The 26,616-nt window shown below is 41.7% G+C and overlaps 2 protein-coding genes and 1 long non-coding RNA gene across 7 annotated transcripts in view; 2 read left to right on the top strand and 1 right to left on the bottom strand.

Moving 5' to 3' along the window:
- Window positions 1–9,595, top strand: part of SLC12A8 (solute carrier family 12 member 8) — a 63,290-nt gene extending 53,695 nt beyond the window's left edge. For 4 of the 5 annotated variants that reach the window (XM_082235346.1, XM_082235347.1, XM_082235348.1 and 1 more), the window contains exons 11-14: window positions 819–916; window positions 1,951–2,068; window positions 4,363–4,423; window positions 8,209–9,595. In XM_082235346.1, coding sequence (XP_082091472.1) covers window positions 819–916; window positions 1,951–2,068; window positions 4,363–4,423; window positions 8,209–8,374 — 443 coding nt within the window. In that variant the 3' untranslated portion in view covers window positions 8,375–9,595. The remainder of the gene's footprint in view (window positions 1–818; window positions 917–1,950; window positions 2,069–4,362; window positions 4,424–8,208) is intronic. The other variant, XR_014222828.1, reaches the window with a different exon arrangement.
- A 6,245-nt stretch (window positions 9,596–15,840) lies between these two features.
- The window catches only part of HEG1 (heart development protein with EGF like domains 1), a 60,763-nt gene continuing 49,987 nt past the window's right edge, over window positions 15,841–26,616 (top strand). The window contains exon 1 of the mRNA XM_082235098.1: window positions 15,841–16,470. Within this exon, the coding sequence (XP_082091224.1) occupies window positions 16,188–16,470 (283 nt within the window). The 5' untranslated portion in view covers window positions 15,841–16,187. The remainder of the gene's footprint in view (window positions 16,471–26,616) is intronic.
- On the bottom strand, window positions 19,694–24,387 carry LOC309539566. The gene is made up of 2 exons (XR_014222862.1): window positions 20,886–24,387; window positions 19,694–20,552 (listed from the first exon to the last, which is right to left on the bottom strand). It is a non-coding gene; the product is annotated as an uncharacterized lncRNA (long non-coding RNA).

Genomic DNA, 26,616 nt, shown 5'->3' with positions numbered 1-26,616 from the left:
CTTATCGGAAGATCTCATAACTTGGACTGCTGTGTTATCTGAATGTGAATACATTCTAAATTCTGTGACCAGAACTAGTTGTAGCATAATATATTGCAATTGGCACAAACCGTGTTTCCAAATAATTGGAATTTTCATTTTCATTTTTGCAAGGAATATAGTAATAGGAAAGGGATGGAGAAAGGAGAAGAGCTGGAGTGCTGGCCAGCTGTATGTTCTGCATGTATAGTGATATATTTATGTTCCTCTGAAACCTTGGAGCTTGTCAGGGAAGCCTCATGCCAAGAAGGCCACTCCCTCAGCATCTATGTGAGGAGCCCCCTCGTTGTCTTGATTGGCCAACAAAGGCTGGACTGTAGACAGGAACAAAAACATCTGCTTAGTAGTGAGGAAATTGTTACCTGAGCCTCTCCAAACCCCTCCTCCAGAGGATCTGCCATTGAAGAATCCCTTAATTTTAGCCCCATTCTTAACTAACCATCTTCAGTAGGCTCTCCTTGCAGAGATTTTGTCTCTTGAAGCAGACTAGTGCTTTCCTGGGACTTTCACATCAAGGAAGAAGAAAAGTTAGCCTGTTGTTGCTAGAAAACTTCAGAACAACACAGCACCTGATACTTGAATTGTATCCTCTGAAAGCAATAGGTTTTTGGGGGGTGGGAGGGAGAAGACACTGAGGCTGGATTTGAACTTCTGACAGAAGAAGGAAGAAGTTTTGTTTAGGCATAGTGAACTATGTGATCCCTATCAAGGACACTTGAGTGCCTAGGCCTGATCCTTCAGAATCTATCCATTGTTCTACTGTCTCTCTCCTTCTGTAGATTTAAATGTAAAACAACAAAGCCAAGAATTAGAAATTCAGAAAATGCCAGCGTCCTTCTACTCCAGACTCTGTGACCGTTGGGTTTCCCTTGTTGGTGTGAGTTACTCTATAATATTTCAAACCTTTCTTTAGGATAATAAGCAGGTGGCAACTAACATTACTTACAGATCCATAGGGATGCTTCAAGCTTCACAGAAAAGGCTTCATATATATGATGCAAGAGAGTATGTTTGAATATGAAGTTTTAATCAGTATAGGTGTTGGGTTGGAAACCTAGGAGGAAACAAGAAGTAGCAAAAAAGGTAATGCAATCTGGAGTGAGATGCCAGGACACTATGAGATGCTTCAAATTAGGGAACTACAAAATGAACCAGCCAATTAGAGTATAGCATCACCAGGAACCTGTCCACAACTGGGTAAGATGGAACCCAATGGAGTTAAGATTTCAAAGTTGTTGTTTTTCAGTATGGATACAAACCTACGTTGTGAACAGTGATTTAGGGGATTTTAAAAGGTGAGTATACAGATGTGGTGTATCAGCAACTATTAGTCTTGATGGTTACATGGAATTACCAGATTCAGAAGCAGTATGCATATGAGATGCCCTACTTCTGGGCTTTCCAGAAGCATCTGGCAGGTCACATGACTGGAAACATGATGCTGGGCTACATGGACGCTTGGTCTGATTTAGTAGAACTCTTGTGTTCTCCTGCCTGTCACTCAAACTAAATGGAGCTAAATTTTCAGCTGCTTTTCCCATTTGGATCACCATGTGCTCTTTGAAAATTCTAATTTAGACTAATCACATGCTCAGACTGGCATTTGGAGAATGTGGGTCATGTAATTTGCTTCATTCTCAAAATGCATCTTGTTTCCCATGCCACTGAAGACTTACTCATTAAATGAGAGGTTATCCCCCACCTCTGCTAAGTACCAGAATGCGTTTTGTGGCAGGTCCTGAAAAGTTGTAAAAAGTAGGGTGAGACTTGGAAGAATTATTCTAAGCAATTTGCTCTCCTTCAGATTGCCTAGCTATATTTGATTTTAAAATAAAGTAAACATTCTGGGGGGAAATGGCAGCGCTAGTTACTGTACCACAGAGTAATCCTACATTTTCCATTTTCCAACAGGCAATAGGATCACTTGCAATTATGTTTGTTATTCAGTGGATCTACACTCTTGTTAATTTGGGATTAGCAATTATTCTATATTTCTACATTGGTCAAGTGAGTCCAGGGCTACCACCTGGTAAGTGTTTTCACTTAGATCGGTCTCAGTTTCCATTATGTTTCTGTTGCATGAAAATGTCCCATCTTCTCATTGATGTTAACACTTTTTTATTTACTTGCTTATTTTTGTAGCTTAGACTATCAAAGGTTGTTGGGGTGGATGATGATGATGATAAGAGCATTATCAATCCAATTGTAGCAGAAGAAATGTTAGGCAGATAAAAATACAGTTACACTTTCCATCCCTTTATTGATGTAACCCTAATCTTCCAATGCAACCCATTCTCTTGCACTGCTTCTGAAAGACCCTGAGACTTGAACATTGGGAAGTCTCAGTGGAGATGAATTTCATAATGATGGGAGGAGAACTTTTCTCCATTGTCTCTTCCTCTCTGAACCTGGCAGTGTCTGTCTGAAATGGAGGCCCTGAGCTTAACTGCAGATTACATTTATGGTTTTGTTGCAAGTCATAAAATAAGGTTCTTTGAATCTGGGATGAGGAACCTGTGGATCACCAGATGTTGACTACAAGTTTCTGTCATTCCTGACATTTAGCTTGGTCTGATGAGAGACTGGGTGCAGCAACATCTAGGGAGCCCTGCAGGCTGCCCATTTAAATAGCTTAGCTGCATTTAGAATGATCAGGCTCGACTAGTTGATACCTTTTGCAAAATATTTTAATTTATTCTGTTGCACCTTCGTGGAATAAATTAGGTGGAGTTATTGCCTTGCAGGAATGTTGTTTTTAAGATGAAAATATAAGTGGGTCATATCCATTCATAACCTCCCATCCACCCGTCTAGATAAATCCTCCTGAGAAAAATGCTTCGAAGATTGGAATCGCAATAAGAATCTCATTAAATACCAGAATTTCTGACTACAAAACGGAAGCCCCTTTGATTTATGAAGTAAAACATGTTAAATATTCAAGAAATGTAATCTGAGGAAATACTCTTTAAGCTAAAAGAGTATTAAAAGAGTCTGTGCATGTCAGGTGTTTAGGAGTTTTGTGTGTGTCTGATTTAGAATGTAGTACTCGATGGCACTAAAATAGCAAGTACCACAGCCTATCGCAGTGGTTCCCAGGCTTTAATTCAATTTCACTGACTATGTCTTAAGATGTAGCTCCCTGATTCTTTTTAGGGATAGTTTTGTTCTTACAAAATACAGCCACAGAGGAAGCAATTTGAGAGGAAGCAATTTGAGGTGAACTGCAGGGGCAGTTCTTATCTTTTCACTCCCAGGATGGCCTACTCAAACCTGTAGAATATTGACATGTGTTTTACTCTGGTTTTTTAAACTTACAATTGATTAATTATTTTTGAATGTTTAAAATTGCTGTTTTAACTGCCTTTTAAATTTCATTGATAAATTCTTTTTGTAAACCAGTTTGAGGGTTGTTTGTTTGTTTGTTTGTTTTACAATAAAGCAGTACATAAATTTTATTAAATAAACAAACAAACAGCAACTTGAAGGCTCAAGAGGGAGACCTTGTATACTCTGCCCCACTAGATCTCATCGTTCAGGGATTCCTTATTCATAAGATCCTGACTCTGCGTCCATAGACACATGCCATCACTTTCCAGGCCTGGACCTTTTGGCACAAGCATGCTTTATGCATGCATGTATGTATGTATGACAGTCCTTCACCGGAGGATTACAGGGCAGTTTACAATATAAAAGCACAAAAATACATAACATAGTAAGGAACGAAAGCAATACCCCCTTCCGCAATTTAAACGGCCATAGTTTGTTTAATTAGCCGAAGGCAGGGTGAAAGAGGAATGTTTTTGCCTGATGGCTAAAGATAGGTAACGAAGGTGCCAGGTGAGACTCCCTGGGGAGAACATTCCACAAGCAGGGAGCCACTGCAGAAAAGGCCCATTCTCGGGTTGCCACCCTTCAGACCTTTCATGGAGGAGCCACATGAAGGAGGGCCTCAGATAAAGATTGAAGGGTCCATGTCAATTCATATGGGGAGATTCAGTCCTTGAGGTATTGCAGTCCTGAGCCATTTAAGGCTTTATAGGTCGAAACCAGCACTTTGAATTCTCCTGGAAACTAAATGGCATCTATGCTCAAACTGTCTTGCCCTCAAGTGTTATTTACAGCCTGCAGTCACTGATTCAATGACTATCGCAAAGCCTTAGTTTGAGGAGAAATATGAAAAACACATTATCACCATTATTAAACCTTTAAACTTTGGGCCAGCTTGGATTAGTAAGGATCAATGCAGAGTTTTAGATTACGTGTCAAGTTATTAACAGGAGTTTATCAATAGTGCAACTTATTTTGTCCTTTTTTTTTCTACAGGTGTAGCAGCCAACTTCAGCTTTTTCCAATGGATAAAACAACTTTTACTTAATGCCTGCAGGTTGGTGTTAAGTAGGAAAAGAGACGTTTCATATCCTTAATTAATTTGAGATTAACAGTGCAGTCCTATCCATGAGTAAAAATTAAGTTCCATCGAGTTCGGTGACACTTAATCCTAGGTATAGGATTGCAACCTAAGTTATTTAGATCTCAGATATATTACAAAATACCACAAGACATATTTCTCATAAGCCATTCAGCATAGCTAATTAAGTAAAGGCCAAGTCATTCTTTCTGCCCTGCTTATAATGAATCTTGGCTCTCCTGCAACCCACCTGCTAAATCTAAATGGCACCATACCAACTATAATCTCACTTTTAATAGATTCTGAGGGAGCAAGACTTTTGCTACATTTCCTAAGGTAGGGTTAACTGCACAACCTCAATTTTATCTTTTACATTGCAGAGATGCATAACCCATTCGTCTTGCGGGGCACCACTGCTTATACCCCACCTGCAGTGGTGCCCCGCAAGACGAATGCCTCGCAAGACGGAAAACCCGCTAGACGAAAGGGTTTTCCGTTTTTGAGCTGCTTCGCAAGACGATTTTCCCTATGGGCTTGCTTTGCAAGACGAAAACGTCTTGCAAGTGTTCCGATTTTTTTTTGCTCCCCCCCCCTTTTTCTAAGCCGCTAATAGCCTTTTAGCCGCTAATCCGCTAAGCCTTTAATAGCCGCTAATAGCCTTTTAGCCGCTAATCCGCTAAGCCTTTAATAGCCGCTAAACCGCTAATAGCGCTAAGACGCTAATAGGGTTGATTCGCAAGACGAAAAAACCGCTAGATGAAGAGGCTCGTGGAACGGATTAATTTCGTCTTGCGAGGCACCACTGTATTTTTCAAAATGTCCAGTTACACTCCCCAGAGTCACTGAAACATTAGCAAACTTGAATGAACAGAGGTGCACTTGAAGTGCACTTAAGTGCATTGTATGATGCATTCTTGAAATGCATCAGCAGGTAGTACAATTACTTTATTGATTCTGATTCTCTGGTTGAATGAAGAACAACTCCATTGTGTCCACAAGGAACCAATGATGGGGAAGGAGGAAGACCTTAAAATTAGTAGCGAAATATGGGAGAATATTCTGGCTAGTCATCGAGGTCTCCACAATAATCCATATTATATTATGGATTATATATTATGATTGTTATTATGGGGTGTATTTTTGTATTTTTTGTATTGTAAATTATCCTGTGATCTTTGGATGAAGGGTGGTATAGAAATATAATAATAATACTAAATAATAATAATAATAAGTCATCAACAGCTACACTTTGTTGGATTTAGAGCTGTATGCACTCTTTTATGGATATGTGCGTGTGAATAGCTATAACATTAGTTTTATAAGTACTTGCACTACCATTAACTCTGCCATATTAAGAGTAGAATTATATATCACATACAGCATCATTCTGTGATCATTGTACATAACTTTTTTTCCCTACAAAATGCAGCCACTGAGGCTATAGTGGGGGGTTTTGTGGGTGGGGAACTTTTTAAACCTTTCCCTCCAAGTCATTCTCTTGCCAGAAATCACCCTGACCAAACCACTCATTTACAGAATTCTGAACTTCCCTAGCTGTTTTGAGTTAGCTTCTCTGGCAGGGGTACCGAATGACTCCCAACCAGATAGCATGGTCAATGGTTATGGATGATGGAAACTATAGTTAAAGAACATCTGGGGTTGCGGGTACCATATTGACTACTCTGCTCTATAGGTCCTTCTCTATGGTCATTTGCTGCTTTATGCTTTCCCAGACTCTCCAAGTGTTCCCTCTTTTGTTGTGTTTGCTATTGCTGCTTCACATGTTGTAAACACTAGCTGTGTACTTACCAGATGACATATAGAGCAAAGAAGCAAAGTCCCTTACCTATTGCCACCTGTTCTGGTAAATATAATATTAATTTCAAATAAATTTACAAACCAATGAAATAATAAGAATCAAACTAACTGAGGGAAACCTTCAATTAGGGTTTAAAAAAACAAACGAACACAAGTTTAGGATGCTAGAAATATGTTCTTACATTCTCTAACCCTGAAAAACACAGTTTCAGCTTCCTTCAGTTTTTGTCTAAGACTTATTGCAGTTGCTCTATATCCACAACATAACGTGAAATTGCCATCATCAGAAACCATGTCTCTTGAAATACAGAAGAGCATCATAGATGATTAACACATATCTTACCTTTCTTTGCTTGCCATTTTCCACATCCCTTATGTTTCTTCCTATAGGAGTCCTTGTTTATCTTTTCATTTTCACTACTTTGCATAAGTTCATCTGTCAGCAGGTACTTCTTCTAGATACAAAGGAGTGCAGCAATCTTAATGACTTTTAGTAATTTTGTAGAAGAGGGCATTTCAGCAGGTGCAACATTATGCACCCTTCCTAAATATCTGAACCTGCCAACTCCCACATTTCTACAGTGGTTACAGGAGCCCCTTTCCAGTTGATCAACCTATATCCCATGCTGCTCTGTGCTGTATATCTGGAACAACCTTCCTATCTAGCGTGTGTTCCCCCCCCCCCCGATGATCAGTTTATAATGCAACAAATATAAAGTTTCTCATTTGTTGATAAGCATCTTGATATCTTCTCTTAAGAAAGTGCTTCTGTTTGGGGACTAAGCACTCAAATTGCAACATCCTGTTAGGAAAATGCAGTTCTTATGCAGTTAGAAGAATATAGCAATTTGAAGCACTGTCTGGAAAGTGGTAGCAAGGGTACCATCGGATGTGGTCCAGAATTTAATTGAGGATGAATAACTTAACTCCCCTCTCCCCAACATGCCTTTACCATATTCTTTACCGCTTGCCAAGAGATGTCTTTCATGGGATTAGATGTTAATTAGACTCAAAGCAAAGTGTGCATCTGACCCTTGTCAATGTTAGTCTCTTAGCAGCTAGTTTTCACTTTGAGAAAATTGCTAGCATTTTTGTGAGTTCAAGATGTAACCACTCTGGGGCCACAACTGGTGGCACGGAAACTCCCATAAGGTGTGCCTCTTGCAGTAAGAACATGTTACAAGTTTTTTTTAGGGGCTGTATTTACCCATTCCCTCTATATAGCAAAACTGCCCTAGTTGGAAGCATTTATACACATTTTAGTAATTCAAAAGGCCCTAATGACATTAAGGGTTTACATGCTACTGCACTTCCCACAACAGTTTAAGAAGGATGCTTCTGCAAATTAGATGTGAATGCAGTTGAGATTGGTCTTAAGTACATTTAAATTCACATTCAGAATATAAAAGTATAATTTTAAAAGGCATTGAATAAGTGCTTAGCAGTCTTTTATGATTTTGCTGAAAAACAACAGAAGTGCAGGATGAATTTTCTGGGCCTTTTCATTCTTTGAATTGTTGCATCCTAACTGGAAAGCACTAAAAGGAAACGAGCAGGCATTATTTTACATGAGCTGGTCTTCAGCCATAAGGTATAGATTTAATTGGACCAAACATTAGTGCAGTTTTATATACCTGGAGCATTTGAAGCAATTGGGAAATAACCGAAGAGACGCAAGTTTATGTATTAAGGGGGGAAACCTTCACTGACCATTTAAAAATAAAACATAAGGAAAGAGTCTGATGAATTTTGGCCAAACCCTCAAGTCATAAGGAAAAGTTTGCATTCTTTCTTCAAGTGCCGTGTCTTTGTGCATAGCAGAGTGGATTCCTTTTCTCTTTCTCTTTTTTTCTATTTTTGTTTACACAGTTCAAGAGTGCAGCTGCAGATGTATTAGGAAACAATGGGGCATCTGAAGGTTCTGCATTCCTTTTGTTTTTCAGGGGAAAGCCATCCCCGGAGGAGCGATTTGTTGTGACACCGTCCCTTGCAACAGTTGGCATGGAGACCACTCAGCTCACAGAAGAGAATACAGATTTTGCCTCCCGGGACCGCTACCACCATTCCTCTCTTATCACCAGAGAAGAGTTTGTTAATCGGTTCCAATGAGAAAGCAACATGCCCATTCAATCTGCCAGCCAATTAAAAACACTGGCCACAGACACACCACTTGATTAAAAGGCTTTCCCTTTTAGAACTGATTTTAATGAATACTGAAACTTCCAATTAAAGGAGGGAGTCGGGGGGGGGGGTAGTTTTAAAGCCTTGGCTTCCAAACTCTGTTCTGTTCTCTTCTATTCCGCCCCCCCCAAAAAAAAGAGTTTTGCAGCTTTCCCAGAACATTGGGGGTATTTGTGTCTGATAACTCCACAGTTCATAATTTTTCTTTAAAAAATACAGTTTTATAAAGTTTTCTGGTTTTGTTGTAGACTGTTTATATGACACGCTTAATTCTAATATGTCCATATCTTAGCATGTAATTCAGAAAACCATAGGTACAGGATACCAGAAGAATGAAAAAGGGAAGCAACAGTAGTCTTCAGTATAGGTAGACTCAGCAGGTGAGTTGCTAGACAACTGAGCTTTGGACACACAGTTTTGTCAAACTTTAGCTGCCCAGAAAGAACCAATGCTAAATCTATATGTAGTGCCCCTTACCCATGTAGTGTGAAACAGACAGCCCCGTATCAGACACGTTCTATGCAGCAACTGAGAATTTTTTTAAAAAATTAAACCATCAAAGCTTAAAATGAGGATTGCGTGTTGTGATCGGGCACAGAAATTAACTCAGAATTAACAATAAGCTGCATGCAGACAAGTGAGCAGGCTGGCAGGAGTGTTCCCTAACCTTTCTCTGGATCAAGCGTAGAAACCAAGCAGGCCACCTGAGGAAGGAAGCCCCCCATCTCCACATTCTGCATAGAAGTGCAGTGGGATGTTAGAGGAGGGATGGAGCTCCATATCTGCCAGCTACCAGAACATTGTTGTACTTTTGTATGCGCATTTACAAGGCTGACTTAGAAACCCTCTTGACAATTTTTTTTTTAACCTGGCTGAGTGCTTCTGACCCTTAAGTCTCTACTCCACCCCCAGCTACTGTGTCTATCTACCGTTTTTAATCTACTGTTTTAATGATACCTGATGGTTGTGTGGAAGACAGGTCATCAAGAGGAATCATGTGTTACATGGACTCAGACTGGAGCAGTACCAGAATTCGGTATCATGGTGCTTAGGGTGGACAACATGAAACATGCCCCCGCTGCCAAACCAACCTCTTACTTTATGATGTGAAAAATTAACAGCAGTTGTAATAAAACGTTAAACAGCAAATATACTTCCAGGTCTGAATTAATCTACTCAGTTAGTGGGTACCCATGGATTATTTTCAGGAGCTCTAAGCTTGTTGCTGACTCTGGAACTGGGAGAATTGATCTGGAAGCTGTAGTGCAGAATGCTGCAGCATGAGTGTTGACAGGAACATGACCCTATAAGCATGTAGCTCCTCTCAGAAATCTGCGCTGGTTGCCTATTTGCCACTGGGCCAAGTTCAAGGTGTTAGTATATAAACATGAGACCACTTGTAGGGTTGCCTCACACAATATATGCCTATTCGACCACTTTGATCTGTAGAACAGGCATTGTTGGCAGCTGCCACGTAATACAGTGGTACCTCGGGTTACATACACTTCAGGTTACAAACTCCGCTAACCCAGAAAAAGTGCTTCAGGTTAAGAACTTTGCTTCAGGATGAGAACAGAAATTGGGCAGCGGCAGCAGGAGGCCCCATTAGCTAAAGTGGTGCTTCAGGTTAAGAACAGTTTCAGGTTAAGAATGGACCTCCGGAACAAATTAAGTACTTAACCCGAGGTACCACTGTACTGCTAAAAACATTTTTTGTTTAAGCAAGCTTATCAAGACACAAAGATGATCACCTTTTTAGCTGCTGTTGATTTTAATCTTTTGAATATTTATAATACCTGTTTTCAGCAACAATTTTTAATGTTTAGTTTTATATTGTTGTAAACCACCTGGAGGGTGGTTTGTTAGTTTGTTTACAATCAAACGGTATATAAATTATGTTAAATAAAATGAATAGAGGAAAAACACAGGAATTTGTCTTATACCACATCTCATTATTGAGTAATTCTTGCACAATATTGTCTGTAGTGACTGGCAGCTGCTCCATGGGATTTTGGGATGGAGCTTTTCACAGCGCTACTTGCATATTCCAGGGATTGAACTTGGAAGCGTTTGCTATGCTTCCCCCACCCCCGCACTACAACTCAGCAACAGCACCTCATTTTATTAGCTCACTTTATTTGCATTCCCACTTTGCTTCTAATGGAAGAAAAGCCAGTCTTGCTAGCTAATTCAAAAATATTCTACACAAACTTCTGTAATTCCACCCCTGCCCAATAATTCGGCTTCTGCTTTTACTTGCTTTTTACTTTTCACTTGCTTAAATAATCACTCTCACATGTAAGATAATAAGATACTGTGTCTAATTAATTCAGTTGCCAATTTTATCATTATTCCATATTTGGAGTCTTCGCTGGAGAACTATTAAACTTGTTTGATGCTTGTCAACTGCAAATGTGGGTGAGTGGTGTGTTTTGATTTAAACTTAATCTTCCACAAATTGCAAAGGACGAATAAGTGGCATGTATGAATGAAATATATACTTCCCCTCCCTTAGATCTTAGGGCAATTCATTGTTTCTTTTTCAGAATGTGTTCTATGCAGAAGCAAAATGTTGATGGCAGAAGGGAGGAATGGTGATTTTGCTACCATATTTCATACTACAGTTATTCAGCTGAGATGAATGGTACGTTACAGAATTTTATGCTTAAGATATTTGTGTCATTCTGCTTGCAAGAAATGATTGCATCAAATATAGAGCAATGTTGTTTTCTTAATCATGTGGACCATTCAAAGCACATTTGTGCTACAGGTGACATCACTTCCTAATAGTGATGCTCTGCGTTTGGGATGTAAGCATAAATTCAAGAGCAGATTACATTGGTCCCAAAGCTAAGGTCTTTTCCAAGATAGTGATATGCCTTTCATAATGCCCAAACCAGTGTGGTGGAGTCAGTGGTTAAGGTTTTGAATTAGGACCTGGGAAATCTGGATTCAAATCCCCGCTCAGACAGGAAGGCTGGATGATCTTGCAATAGCCACTCTTTCTCAAACTAACCTACCTCACAAAGTTGTTGAGAGGATAAACTTAAGAATTCTTTGGATATTTTCAGTAATTAACACTACAGTGGTATAGGATGACAAATGTTTAAGAAGTTGCAGTGATAAAAAGCTATTTGAATTCCTGCTCTTTAAATCTGCTTCATTCTTCTCTCTTGTTCGTTTCCTTTCAAAGATATACATACATATTTCTCTGAAATTATTACTTTCATTGGCTATGTGTTTGGCACACTGAAGTCTTATATGCTCCTGTGCCAATAACCTCAAAAATACCTACAGTGGTGCCCCGCAAGACGAATGCCTCGCAATACAAAAAACTCGCTAGACGAAAGTTTTTTCCGTTCGCGATTTGCCTCGCAAGACAAATTTCCCCTATGGGCTTGCTTCGCAAGACGAAAACGTCTCGCGACTTTTTTTCTTTGACTAAAAACAAAGACATGTTTTGTTTATAAAGTTAATTTATTTTCCCTTAAATTTTTGAACTGCTCTTTACAGTATGTGTGACTTTAAAGAGCAGTTAATAAACTGTTGTTGTACCAAATTTGGCTTTGTTTGGACTTTTTTTGACCATAGGAACGCATTAATTGATTTTCAATGCATTCCTATGGGATTTCGTGCTTCGCAAGACGAAAAATTCGCTAGACGACAAAAATTGCGGAACGAATTAATTTCGTCTTGCGGGGCACCACTGTATTTACTTATCTCCTGAAAACTCTACATGCAATTCAATTGATTGATTGTATGCCAATTCATCCATGCACTTTCTTTCAATCTGGTTTGTCCTCTTCGAAAGAGTTCAAGTTATTGTTGCAGGTGGGTGATTTTACATGGTAATCCAGGTTGCAAGGGTAAAATGACAACATGGCAGGCAGAAAGTAAAAAAGTTAGGGGCGAGTTTTGGAAAATGATTCCAGTTTTGAGAAGCCATGTATTAAAGTAGGCTGCTAACCTTAAATAAAAGAAACTTCATGGTGCTACGATGCCTGGCAGTGATGACCATGCAAAATAAAAGATGGGAATAAACTAGAATTGTTTTCTAGTGATTGTAGTATTATTCATGCATCTAGGGCAGCACAGATGTTAATAATATGAGCCTGTTTCGGTTCCACCTTGGCAACAAATTATTTAAAGATGAGGGAGAAAATAGATTTAATTCTCATGAATGGGGAACCTATCTCATTCCCAAAACAACATGCAAACTGAAACATACCTATCCTCCAAAATTTTGTTTTAAAATCATCCAACCACAAATAATGTGTACATAAATGCATATACTAGGGGAAAGTGTGCACAACATGAAAAAAGTATGCAATATTGGGCAAAACCACATATAAAAACGTGTGTACTGTATTAGGAGAAATATATTCTAAACTGCTGATAATTCTTCATGAGAACTTTTATAAAAATAAATCTAAACTGATGTGGAAATGTGAAGAACTGGATTTGCCAATCCATAAATTAGGGGGCCATCGGCAGCTGGGTGTTCTCTCAGCCTCAAGTTTCCATTTGCAATGAAAGGATTTTAATGCCAAGCCATTGTATGTTGATGTAAGGATGGATCACTGAGATAACGGCTGTGAAGCTCTGCAAGCACTATACAAGTGCCAAGAATTATTTTATTGCTGTGAGCTCTATAAGGTAAAGTAGTTCTGGAGCAACAGTAGTAGTGCTATAAAGATATCACAGCTTACCTTGCATTGGTTTCCAATACAATACTGTAAAGTTAGATGCAACACCTAAAGCTTTTTTCAAGCGACTTTGTGTTTTTGCCATGCATCTTGCTTAGTAGCTTGACCAACTACTACAAAGAAACATAAGCAAGCTAAATCTCTTAGCTTGGGTATGGAGGATGATGGTAATGGTGTCTTCGCAATGGAATCTCACTGCATTGGGCACAGGGACGCGGACTTATAAAAAATATGGGGGGGGGCGCCCGGGAAAGCTCATGAATAATAAATAAGCTCATGAATATGCAAATAAGGTGGCGCCGCCTCCTCGTGAGCGAATAGGGGAGAGCGTGCTGCGCCTATTAATCAGCTCCGAAGGAAATTGGGTGGAGCTTTTGCTCGGGAGGGAGGGCAAGAGGCATGCAGCCCGACCCTGTGCATTTTGGGCTGGGGGAGGGGCGGCGATGGCGCTCTGCTGGAGGGGCGCCGGAGATTATTGGGGGGCGGAGCCCCCCAAATGAATTTTTGAGGGGGCTCGGGCCCCCTCAAGCCCCATGGAGTCGGCGCCTATGATTGGGCAGGATAGTAGAATGCCATGGAGAGTCAGACCATTGGCTCATGAGGATTGTCTACCTGGAGATACCAGGGATTGAACCTGGGACCCTCCTGCATGCAAAGCAGATGTTGTTGTTGTTTAGTCGTGTCCAACTCTTCGTGACCCCCTGGACCAGAGCATGCCAGGCACTTCTGTCTTCCACTGCCTCCCACAGTTTGGTCAGACTCATGCTGGTAGCTTTGAGAACACTGTCCAACCATCTCGTCCTCTGTCGTCCTCTTCTCCTTGTGCCCTCCATCTTTCCCAACACCAGGGTCTTTTCCAGGGAGTCTTCTCTTCTCATGAGGTGGCCAAAGTATTGGAGCCTCAGCTTCAGGATCTGTCCTTCCAGTCAGCACTCAGGGCTGATTTCCTTAAGAATGGATAGGTTTGATCTTCTTGCAGTCCATGGGACTCTCAAGAGTTTCCTCCAGCACCATAATTCAAAAGCATCAATTCTTCGGCGATCAGCCTTCTTTATGGTCCAGCTCTCACTTCCATACATCACTACTGGGCAGATACTGTACCACTAAACTATAAGGACTTCCCCTAATGCAACCTCCACCACCTCTTTCTCCTCCCAAGCTGGCAAGAGTCCTGCTCTCTCTCCCCTCCCCTCAATGTTGTAAATGTGAGATAGAAAACAGAATGGAACAATTGTGAAATAAAAGTCTGGGATAAAAGAAGACAGGCAGTAAATAATTACCAGCAGAAGTAAGTTTTATTTATTGCTGGAATGAATGAGGGGTATAAATTTGATGAAAAGCAGATCAATAAGTTTGAAGTTTTTTTCTTTAAAAATATACGCATGTTGTAAGGTCACTTTAATCATTTATGTAGTGCCATAATTTGTAATGCAATGTGTTTTTAGCTTTTAAAGATTTTGGATGGAATCCTAGTCAGCTACAGCACCTGTCTGGGGCAGGGATATACTTATTCAGCCAGAACTGCTTGGGGAAGGTTTTTTTACTGCAGTCAGTCACTTGGCTGAAGGAGCTGACAAAATGCTTTTCTATGGCTATCTAGAATTGTGCCGTCTGTGTCTTTACGCATGTGTCTTGTATTTATGGTTCATTTATAAAAATAAATTGAATGCAGGTTTTACATTTGACAGTGCAAAAAGCAGCTTCATTACCATGCTGGAGAGCACCTGAAGATACTTATCACCATGTGAACTTCTTACAGGTCCTCTTTCCACATATCAGGGTCCTTACCTGCCCAGACCCTGCCCTTTGCAATCCACATTGCCTAGATCAGGGGTCTGCAACCTTTAAGACAAAAAGAGCCACTTGGACCCGTTTCTGAAGAAAAAACAACAACTGGGAGCTGCAAAACCATTGCGACATTTAAAACAAATATATCTCCAGAGCCACGATCTGACAGCGGGCGGGAAGGTGATGTCAGGACGGTGCGTGACTAACGCACGCACCGTCCCCATGCGACGTCACAGCCAGTACAGTGCCCGCCACAGTGAGGAGTGTCGGGGCACACAATACGCCTCCTCCCCTTGCTAGTATCCGCCCCGGAGCCGCAGCAAAGATGTAAAAGAGCCACATGCGGCTCCGGAGCCGCGGGTTGCAGACCCCTGGCCTAGATGAACACAAATTGCTCAATCCCCACCTCTTGCATGAACTAAGGAACACCCAACACCACCCCCACAACAAACAGCTTTCCAGACTGCTACTGGATACCCCTCTTCATGCAAGGCTTGTGTGTGTGAAGGGTCAGGGGAAATTCCCCGGGTCCACATTACACCCCACTGATTGCCTGGGCAGATTCTGTCATGGGGCTTCTGTTCAGCAGGAAACTTCCTGTCCTAAGTTAAAATTTCCTGTTTTCAGGCTTTTGCTTTGAGGAAAAAAAATATCCAGGGTCTTGGGCCTGTTGTGCTCCTCCACACCAGCTTTCTAGGTGATGTGGAAGTTCCCTAATGATTTTGATAATCCGGAAACCCCGCCTGCTCCCCCCCCCCCGAAAAAAGTTTGGTCTACGGATGCCCTCTGTCCTTTTGAATCTCCGGCTAGGACCATAGCTGTGGAGAGAACCACCCGAGCCGCCTGCAAGGGTGGGGGAGATGAAGGCGGGCGGCGCGCTGGGGGCGGAGGACGGAGGGAGGGAGGGGAGCAGCATCGCCCGGTGATGTCAGCTTCTAGGAGGAGCCTTGCCCTTGTGTGCTTTTACTTTCAGGCTCCGTGCAGTTCGCATGCGGCTGTGAGCCACTCGGCTGGGGCTGCTCTCTTCTGCCTCCCAGATCAGCCGCGCCTCCACGATGAAATCCCTTGATCCAGCGGCTTCGCCACGGACCCGGGGAACTCCGAGAGTAGAGGCGGCTCCTTTCCTTTGCTCGGGCTCCCTTTGCCTCCCCGCCCACTGAGCATGGTGCTTACAGCAATTATTATTAATTATTATTATTATTATTGTTATTATTATTCACCACCGGGCATGTGAAGCCCCGAGCATCATGCCAGCAACGTGCACTTTTCTGATCCATCAATTCTGCCTCCTCCTGCTCGTGGGACTGCATCTCTTTGTGGGATCTTTCCCCCTCGCCTCCCCGTCCTCCTCCTCCTCTCCTTCCTCCTCCTCTTCCTCCACCACCGATCGCTCCCGTTTCGCCACGACGGGGCCGCGGGGATCTACCCCTCCCCAGGAGGACTCCTCTTTCTCGGCTGCTTCCTTGCTGCTTCCCAGGGCGAAGGAGAGTCCGGAGCCTTCCCTGGCATCTGTCGGCGCTGGAGACCTGGGTGAGTAAGAGAGCGAGAAGCGGAGAGAGGGAAGCTCGGGGGGGATGTGTGTGTGTGTGTCCGCCCGCCCGCCCACCGCCACAGCAGCTGCTACTCCGGGGGGGGCTTAGCTTCATCCGGCACATTTCATCCCGCCTTGGACGGGGGTGATGGTGCGTGGAGGATTCCTGCAGACGGATTAGAAGGAACGTGCCAGCCGGCCGATTTCTGCGCCTCTGCCACCCCCTCAGCATTGCCACCACCGGTTTTCCCTTTAGCAAAAAAAGGAGCTCTAGTCCGGTGATCATTCCCACCCATGTCCCAGCAGGGGTTGCGCGTCAAAGGAAAGCCACTTCTGTCGGACAGCACCGAGTTGTTGTTGTTTTTGAAACAATAACAATAAAAAGAACTTCTGTTATTCGCCATCTCTTCTCTCCCCCCCCCCCAACCTCCCACTCTTAGGACTTTATAGGGATCCGGCTTTGGGGGATGTTCAAGTGGGGCGCAAAGAGAAAGGTTTCTTAAGCGCCACTTGCAAGCTGTTCTGCTCCTCGCTTGGGTCGGGCTGGTGGCCCCATGTCGTTGGCAGAAGGGCTTGGGACACTTGGCTATGGGAGAAGGCGTTGGGAGTTCGGCTACTGAATGAACGGCATGATGGATTCTCCTGTCAAAACTTGACTGGGTTTAATTTGCAGATCTGACGAGGTTATTTTGTGTGAGAGAAGCTGCCCCGTTCACAATTAATTAATATCTAAAGACCAAAACAAATATTATTATTACTACTAGTAGTAATGTATTATGCCTCTAGTTAAGACTTCTGTTGCAGTAAGTAAAGATAAATAACAGGCTTTCCAGAAAACAAGCTGCTGGAAGTAATGGAAGAATGAAAAGAATAAGAAATAATACATTTGGGCTTGATAGGTGGGTAGTATATAGAAACAGTTGGCTATTTTAAGCACACTGTATAGAAGTCTATAGGTAAAATAAGCTCGCAGAGTTCTGATGTAGTAACTTGATTGGCTAAGATGCAATCCTATACATATCTAGGACTAAGTCCTATTGAACATGGTGGAATGACCTTCAATCTAAGCAAAGATGCATAGCATGGCACTGTAAATGTACCTTGTCTCATTGAACAAGGGTTCTCTCCCCGCCCCCATTACAACCAGTGTTTCTCCAGTTGAATGAATGGAGGCTTGTGTAGGGAGCAGAGTTTGGTTAAATATTTTACTTGTAAATTACATTGAGCCAGTTATAAACTGTTTGGACACTTGTGTTCATGATTTTCTGTCATTTCCTAATATTAAATTGATCAAAGTCTTTTCAAGAAGGATTTTTTTTAAAAAAAGGATGATCATGATGAAAGTTAATGTTATTGTTGTTGATTATGATAATTGCCACAAAGCAACTGATAATGAATGCAAAGAATGCAAAATAAACAAAAGTAGAAAATGCAGATAAATGTTAATTTGATTTCCTGCTATTTCTATAACTCTATAATACTGTAGAAGAGAGCAAGCAGGAGCCTGGCTCAAAAAAAGAGCAATGAAAAACTGAATAGTTAGAACACACACAGACTTTTACATATTTATTCAGTAGTAAGCCCCATTGAGTTCATGGGACCTTACTCCCAGGTACATTTGAATCTCTGGATTCAGGGTCCCATATTGTCTGGATTCAGGGTCCCATCACTTACCTGGAAGAAAGCCCTATTGAACTCATGTATAGGATTGCACAGTCATATGAATTAGACTCTTCTGAGACGTATGTATTGCAAGAGTGGCATGAAATAGATTCTGCTTTTCTTTCCCAAGTTTATGACTATCAAAGCATGATTAGCATGTATTTAAGGAATAAGCATTCTCAAGTCATATATAATTCAGGATTTGAATTACAAGGGGGGTGGCTTTACCTTTTCCGCCAGTCCCCTTTGCTAAAATTGGAGGGAGACAAGAGGCTGGGACTCACAGATGTCATAAAGGAGAGGGCTTATCTCTTCTCCCATCATTTGAACACTGGTGCAGACGTTAAAAGAAACTTAAAGCATGCAGCAGAGGCTCTTTGCAACTTTTTCCACACCCAGCCATATGGAGATTCTGAAACCCAGAAAGAGGCAGTGGCACTTGAAGAAGGAATGAAAGGAGCAGGCATCCCCTGGCTGGATCAGTTGGAGTGTGTGAATACTGTGATACCTAGAAACTTTGGCCACTGCGGATGCATAGAACTGCATCTCATCTGAAAAGGACTAGAAGGGTTTGGGCTGCAGTCCTAACCATAATTAGTAGAGAGTAAGCAATGTTGAACAAGATGGGAGTTCCTTCCAAGTGAATACACACAGGGTTGTGTTGTGTAACATAAGGTTTTCCCAGCTGGTGTGTCTCATCATCTGCTAAGGTGATGCAGAAAGTCTGGCTCTAGGGTGTGTAAATTATTGGAGATGCTGCAGTTTCCTTTCTATAGTACCGCAGTTATCTCTGCCAGCCACTGTACACATGGCATCATAAAGATGCAAGGGCAAAAGTTGTGATTTGACTCTGGGTGGTGAGGATACGCTGCAGATCTGCAGCATTTGGTTTACTTTCTATGCTCTGGAGATTAAGGTGGTAAGGGGCCCAGGAGAGGAAAAACCTTTGGAGGAGAGGGAAAGGTTAGTAGATACCTACAGTGCTTTGCCAACTCCAGGTGTACTTCAGAACCTTGTGCTAAAGCAGAGGTCTTCTATGCCTAACTGCAAAATGTACAAATCCAAAGGCAAGTTAGTTTTGACTAGGGTTCACATGGCGTTATTTCTGTTTACCATAGACTGGAAACAATTCACCCCAGTACATGATCCTTTCTGCTAGAGCGGACTACCTTTTCATCTTTTGCATGGGCCTTTCTTCATGTAGCATGGAGCTTCCATTTGGTTCTTCAAGGCTTGATCTGGCCGGGGATCCACAAACCTGTTTTAACATACAGACTACCCTGGCGGGACTTGGGCAAATGAATGCGGTAAACTCAACCCCTGTAAAGACCCACTCCAGTGCTGTTATATAATACTGAGATTATCCTTGTTTGACTAGTATTTGTTGTAGTCACCCTTCAATAGGCCTTTGAGGTCTAGAGTTGGGGCAGAATAAGTTTCAGGTGTTTAAAGCCAATGAAACAAATTTAAACAAGTATTTAAAGCTGTAACAATGAAAGGAAATGATGGCGGTTTCTTGATACAGTATTTATGTCGTGATACCAGGGATAGACCAAACAGTTGGATGGATGGATGGTTTATTACTGTACATTTAGCTCACACTCTTCCTCCTAAAGAGGTCCCTGATGGCAAATACATTTGTGATAAAACAATACCATTTAAAAGCTTATTTTAAACTTTTTTTTTTTAAAGTAAAAGTATCCAAAATCATTAAAGACAATTAATGGCATCTAAAAGCATTTGAGCATTTTTATATAAAAAAGATTCCGTCAAATAACGTGTATTATTTTTTAAAATTGTGCATATAAGTAATTAAATATGTGTAGTGTCCACAATCAGAATTTAAAAATTATAGGTAGCTTTGTTGGCCCATAAGAAAAATTCCAAAATCCATAGTATTGTTCTGTTTACCATTTAACCTGATGAAGCATTCTGGAGAACTCCAAAGCTTGCATACTGTTTTGTGACATTTTAGTTGGTCTTATAAAGACGTGGCCCCAATATTCGTTTTGGAATCAGAACAGAGTTACTTAAGTTCAGGCCCATTTAAATCAATAAGGTTAACTGCAGCGATGTACTGGATTGTGTTCAGCAAGGATAAAAGACAAAAGTCATTTAAAGATGTGATAATGGTTACGAAGCAGGTCGGGGTGCCTGCTCCGAAATGAAATGTGTACCAGTATTGACTCCTGCAGAGCTGAGGGGAGGACTCTGAGAAGCTTCCACTCTTGCCTCTGTCCTCAAAAAAAAGTCCACTTGAATATTTGTCCATGGTCAAATTATTGTCATTTATAGACTGGAAAAGCACCCTCCCCCCCAAATAAAGAATCATGGAAATGGTAGTTTACGCCTTACAGAAGCACATTTTCCAGCACCCTTAACAAACAGTTCCCAAGTTTCTTAGGGAGGTAGTTACAGGCTTTTATGGGGACGTGGGTGGCACTGTGGGTTAAACCACAGCGGTTTGAATCCCCACGACGGGGTGAGCTCCCATTGCTCAGTCCCTGCTCCTCCCAACCTAGCATTTCGAAAGCACATCCAAAGTGCAAGTAGATAAATAGGTACCACTCCAGCGGGAAGATAAATGGCGTTTCCGTGCGCTGCTCTGGTTTGCCAGAAGCAGCTTAGTCATGCTGGCCACATGACCCAGAAGTTGTACGCTGCCTCCCTTGGCCAATAAAGCGAGATGAGCACCGCAACCCCAGAGTCAGCCATGACTGGACCTAATGGTCAGGGGTCCCTTTACCTTTACTTTTTACAGGCTTTAGTATGTGCAGGCTTACTAGATGCTGTCCAAGCCCCTAGGCGGTGACTTACTATACCAGCATTGCTCATTATTGGAGACAGGATGCTGGGCTAGATGGTCTTGCCCTCATTGTGCCACTTTTTCAGTACTCAACTGTAAACAATGTAAAAAAAAGAAAACGACATTTCCATTAAAAGGAAGGAACGATTGTCTGGTTGATAAGAAACAGGGCAGGGATTCAAAAGACCTTGGTTCAGTCTTAGACCTCCCTTTGTGACTTTAGGAAATGCAGTAGATAGGCTCTATATCTCAGTTCCTATTTGGTTATGATGGATTATTAAGAATTTCCTATCTTACACGGGGTATCGTGAGGACAGCCAGTGACAGCAGTCGGAGGAAAGTGGCTAGCTCAGATGGTTATGAAAAACAAATGTTTGTCTGGGACCCTGCACCTTTTTCTGTGCCTTTGAGATTCAAAAATGAATAAATGAGTGCAGTTGATTTATTTGTTTCTAACATTTATATCCGGTCTCATTGTTAAGCAAGGACATTTTGGGCTGTCCGTTGGGGCATTTTGGAATGTAACCATGTTTTCAACATACGGATGGGCAGACATTTTGCTCTTGCTTCCTGAAATGCCCGCAAACCCTATCATTTGTTGATAAACTGCATTTCCCCTAACACTTGTTTATATGGTGTCTTGGGTATTATACGACTAGAAGCAGAAAGCTCTCAAGCAAATAGGACCTGGGAAACCAGGGTTCAAACACCCACTTGGCCATGAAGTTCACTGGGAAACCTTGGACCAGTCACTGCCTCTCATAGGGTTGTGGGGATTAAATGAGAAGGGGGTAGAGCAGTGTGTGCCACCTTGAGTTCCTTGGAGAAAAAGTAGGGATATAAATGCAATAAACAAAACAAATGATTACTCATTATCACAACAGCGGTCACATATGGCCCACTGAATCATTTTTGGATTACAGCTGTGATTGCCTTGGCATTCTTCTTCCTCTCTATTTATGCGCTGGGCTTGGTTCTGTGGACAAACGTCTTACTAGAATAACTCAACAAATAGACTTTCCACGCTCCTGCGGAAGGGGTCCCAACAAAATACACCAGGCAAGGTATTCTCTCAATGTTACCTGTTATTTTTCAGCACCGTTTTTAGGTTTGCCTCTCTTTTGTTTTATCACAAGCGTTCAGACTTGTGCTCTAGAAAGATACAAAAACTACAGACTTTGCTCTGTCTGCATGTGGAAGTGCAGACTTGCTGTATCTGATACATATCGTATGGCATGCATGGAGGCAAGATAAAGTGAACAAGAGGGGAGAAAGGAGAGGGGGGGAGAGATGACAGTGCTCTTTTTTTTTACCCCAACAATAAGTTTACAATCAGGTAGCTTCAGGAAAGACTAGGAGACCAGAGAGTGTGAGGAAATACCTTATTCATACAAAATCTGGAGATTAGAGCAGCAAATTATTAATGGGTTTCCTTTAAATGGGGCTGGGGAATTTCAGGCCTCTGGGCTTCTCTCTGTGACCCTCAAAACTCTTTCCAGGCAACCATGTTCCTGCCTAGGCCACACTCCTCACTTGGCCACCCTTGAGGGTTTTTGTCAGACTATAAAATGCCCTTGAGTGTCTCTTGCTTGCCTAGATGGAAAGAGGCGTGTTTTGTGTATGTTTATAGAAATTAATTTTTGTGTGTGAGGGGTGTAGCTACTGTATCCATTGCCCCTCTCACTTTTCCTTTTGGCCTCCCACACAACTGGCACATGGGAGGTTGATCATGAGGGAATGTGGCCCTCAGCCTAAAAAGTTCCCCTATTCCTGCTTTAAAGCTAGGTACAGGGATGCAGAAGAGGCACATCTATGACATAGTGAACTTTGTGGGAAGAAGATGCAGGCACATATTTCAAATGGTGCGATGCTAAACCACCGTGTCCTCCGGCTTCACCCCGAGGCATGGCTAGCTAGCCTATGCTTTTTTTCACCGCTCAGAACATTCCCATCCACCCTTCAGGCTGAAATCATAATTAGAGTCCACGGACAAGGAGAAAAACTTTCCCACCCAAAAGGGAAATGAGAGGCTGTGTTGCTGAGGCAGCCAGCCCAAGTAATAATATAATCTTAGAAGAATGCAGTTCCCTCGAGTAAAGGAAGTTCTAAAAACTTCAACATGCGGAGCCATTAAAATAGCTGTTGCTTGTTTGGCTGTAACTTTGTCTGCGGATCCAGGCTTCTGAAATGCGGGGTGAGGGGAGCTCAGAGTGAAGCACTGGGGGGGAGTATTTTCTTTTGTGTGTATAAATGACACACATGGCCCTTGAGATGAGAGTGTTTTCTCCTCAGGTGGCGTAGGCATCTTTAATATCCCAACATCTGCTCTCATTGAAACTGAGCTTCCAAGATCCAGCAACATCCATTTTAAGGCAAATAAGCCTCGCTCTGCCTTTTCTGGGCCAGTGGCTATGGCGCCTCAGCGGGCCAACAAGGAGCAAAGAGGGCAGCAAGACTAGATGGGAACAGCACTAACATGAAGGAGACAAAGTCTACATACACACCATACACTGAAGCACCTAACTTTCCCCAAGAATTATGGGAACTGTAGTTCAAGGGTTCTGGGAACTGTAGCTTTGTGGAGGGGGAAACTACAGTTCCCAGGATTGTAGCCAAAATGAGGCAATGATTCAGGGACAAAGATGGCAAAAGTTGCAAAGTTGACACATTATTTGAAAAGAATAGATTATTTATACCTCTAACAAGGTAAAGAAGAAGAAGAGTTTGGATTTGATATCCCGCTTTATCACTACCCGAAGGAGTCTCAAAGCGGCTAACATTCTCCTTTCCCTTCCTCCCCACAACAAACACTCTGTGAGGTGAGTGAGGCCGAGAGACTTCAGAGAAGTGTGACTGGCCCAAGGTCACCCAGCAGCTGCATGTGGAGGAGCGGAGACACGAACCCGGTTTCCCAGATTACGAGTCTACCACTCCTAACTACTACACCACACTGGCTCTCCCTATAATATAAATCTTTAGAAGGAAGGGTCCTTGTGATCTACCAAAGTAATGATGACTGTTGAAGGTTCCCCTCCCCCAACATGTGTATAACTACCCAGGGTATTAAATATTGCCCTGAAGAAGAGCTATGCATCATGGGATACCATAAGGTAATTTTGGACTCTGGACTTAATGGTCTTACAGTTTATTTCCATACATGTCTATTGAGACTCAAGTCCCATTAAATTCAGTGGGAATTAAAGCCCTGGTAAGTGTAGGACTGTGCCTTTATTTAAGTTAATGGATCCCCCTGCTTTAAGATGTGTATATTTCTTTGACATGCGATGAGGCAGCTGTGTTCATTTGGGGGCCGTCCTGCTCATTCTGCTGAATGGGGCTCTGGACCTCTGCCCCAGAGCCCTGCCCTGACACTGTTGGGATGTAGATAATCCATCGTTTTTGAACAATGAAACAGGATGTCCTGCAAGTCAATGATTCACAAGGAGATAAGAGGGACTTAAATTTAATAATGTTCTATGAGTTGACTGCATAATTAAATTAATATATCCTAGGCCAGCCTAGGGTATATCTGGGGTATTATTTCAAATAGATCTGAAAAGTGAGCGGAGACTAAAGTTGCATTGGAAATCCACATTGAGTTTCATGTTCCAGTGCTACCAAGGCAACCATCACAGATCCACGTGTATTCTTGCTTTATTATCTCCCAAAGTTATTGGACTGCTTTTTTTGCCTTATCATATTTATTAATTTTAGAGTAATGCTTTCCATTACAATCTCTCCTCTTACATTATACATTTTGGCATTTTAGAGCCATGACTTTCTTCAAACCTTCCTTGTGATTTTCTATCTTTCATTTCAAATTTCTGCATTTTCACTACTTAACCATTGCTTGCAAATCAAAAACATCAAAGCATCATATTTTATTATTCTTCTCTGCAGTGATTTTTATACCTTTCCTTCAAAAGCTTCTTGCTATCCTACCAACGTGTTTGATTGACTACAATTGTCTTTCAAATAATTTACAAATTTAGTCCAGTCCTTGAGGAACTTCTGGTCCCTCTGTTCTCGGATTCTTCCCGTCATTTTGGCCAGTTCCGCATACTCCATTAACTTCAGTTGCCATTCTTCCTTTGTCGGTAATTCCTCTTGTTTCCACTTCTGTGCTAATAAAATTCTTGCTGCAGTTGTTGCATATAGGAAAAGCTTAGTATCTTGTCTGTTAATGTCTGTACCTACAATTCCCAGTAGAAAAGCTTCCAGTTTTTTAGTATATGTATATTTCAACATTTTCTTAATGTCATTACATATCATATCCCAGAAGCATTTCACTTTCTTACAATCCCACCACACAAAGTTATTGGACTCCTGCTCCCATCATCCCTGACTACTGACCACATTAGCTGAGGGCTGATGAGAGTTAGAGTCAAATGACATCTGGAGGGCCATACTCCACTCACAATTTGTGAAGTGGGCCTAAATTGTGAAAAGCTGTAGACAAAGTGGTTTGTCCAATTGAGGAACATTGGTTTTTAGGAGTTTCCAGAGGAACTGGACACAATTCTTATGGACAAAGCAAAACCATTAAAAAAAAAGTTATTTCAAAAAGCAGCATAGAAGTCAAGACCTTGGCTATTTAATGGGCAAGTCAAGGCTCACAATTCATCATGAAGTCTAATTACCTTTGTTGCTGTACTTTATTACGTTTTATTGTGGACTCTGGGCATAATTGCATCTGTGTCTAGGAAGTTTTAGTGCTTGTCACCTGCAAAGACAATCTGCCCTTGTTGCAGGTTCTGCAAGCCCATATGAAAATGTAGCCCTGAAAAAGATCCAAGCATTTAAACAGCCATTGTTACTTGATTCCATCTTAAATTACAGAGCTAAATGCTAAACATTTCGGTCCTCTTTGGGATATTATCAACTCATTTATCCAGAGTGGGATGTGATATACTGCTAGGCTGGCAGATAACACAGCAAATAAAGGCTCTTTCAAATAGTAGTTCTTAAAGAAGAAATGCGATCTCTGCTTGGAATAATGAGGAAAAACAGGCAAGCATAAAGAGGTGAATGAGTTGGTCTGATGCCTTTCTTTTTAACTGCAAATTTTCTGTGGCAGCGTAAATGAGTTGAAAAAGATACACTTTCATGCCTACTGACTTGTATTTAGATCGTTATTTAGATATGCTTCAAAGCTAATTAAAAAAAAGTAACTAGAATTCATATCTGAGGATTAGTATCCACATATTTGAAACAAACACAAAAATTAAATTTGGGTCACCATCTGCTTATACCCTGGCCTTGCTTTTTCAGGTGGGTGGGGTACAAACAGGACCTATAACAAAATGTTGATCTTTTATCTGTACCACCTAACAAAACTGCTCAGCTTTTCAGCCAGCTTTGTCTCCTGGAGGACACTCCATTTCACCACTATAACCTTTTTGTTGTTGTTGTTGTTGTTGCTTTTCCTTACCCCCATTGGAGGAGGGCCTTCTTTCAAATGTCCTCACCTGCATACAACAGGTGCCCTTTTGGACAGTTTGTGCAATTTTGATTGCAATCCAATGCATAAATAAATATATATCTGGGACTTACTTCAGAATAGACTTTCACTGTTCATTTATTGCTTGTGACTTTTCCTCCCTCCTTTTATTTTTATTTTTAAATACAAACCTAGGTGTCCCATTCCTGTTCATATAATAGTAATTGGTTTGGGTTG

This window comes from Podarcis vaucheri, assembly GCF_965113315.1.
Source record: "Podarcis vaucheri genome assembly, chromosome: 1".
NCBI lineage: Eukaryota > Metazoa > Chordata > Lepidosauria > Squamata > Lacertidae > Podarcis > Podarcis vaucheri.
Note: the sequence above shows the minus strand (reverse complement) of the source record. Positions and strands in the feature narration are given on the sequence as shown.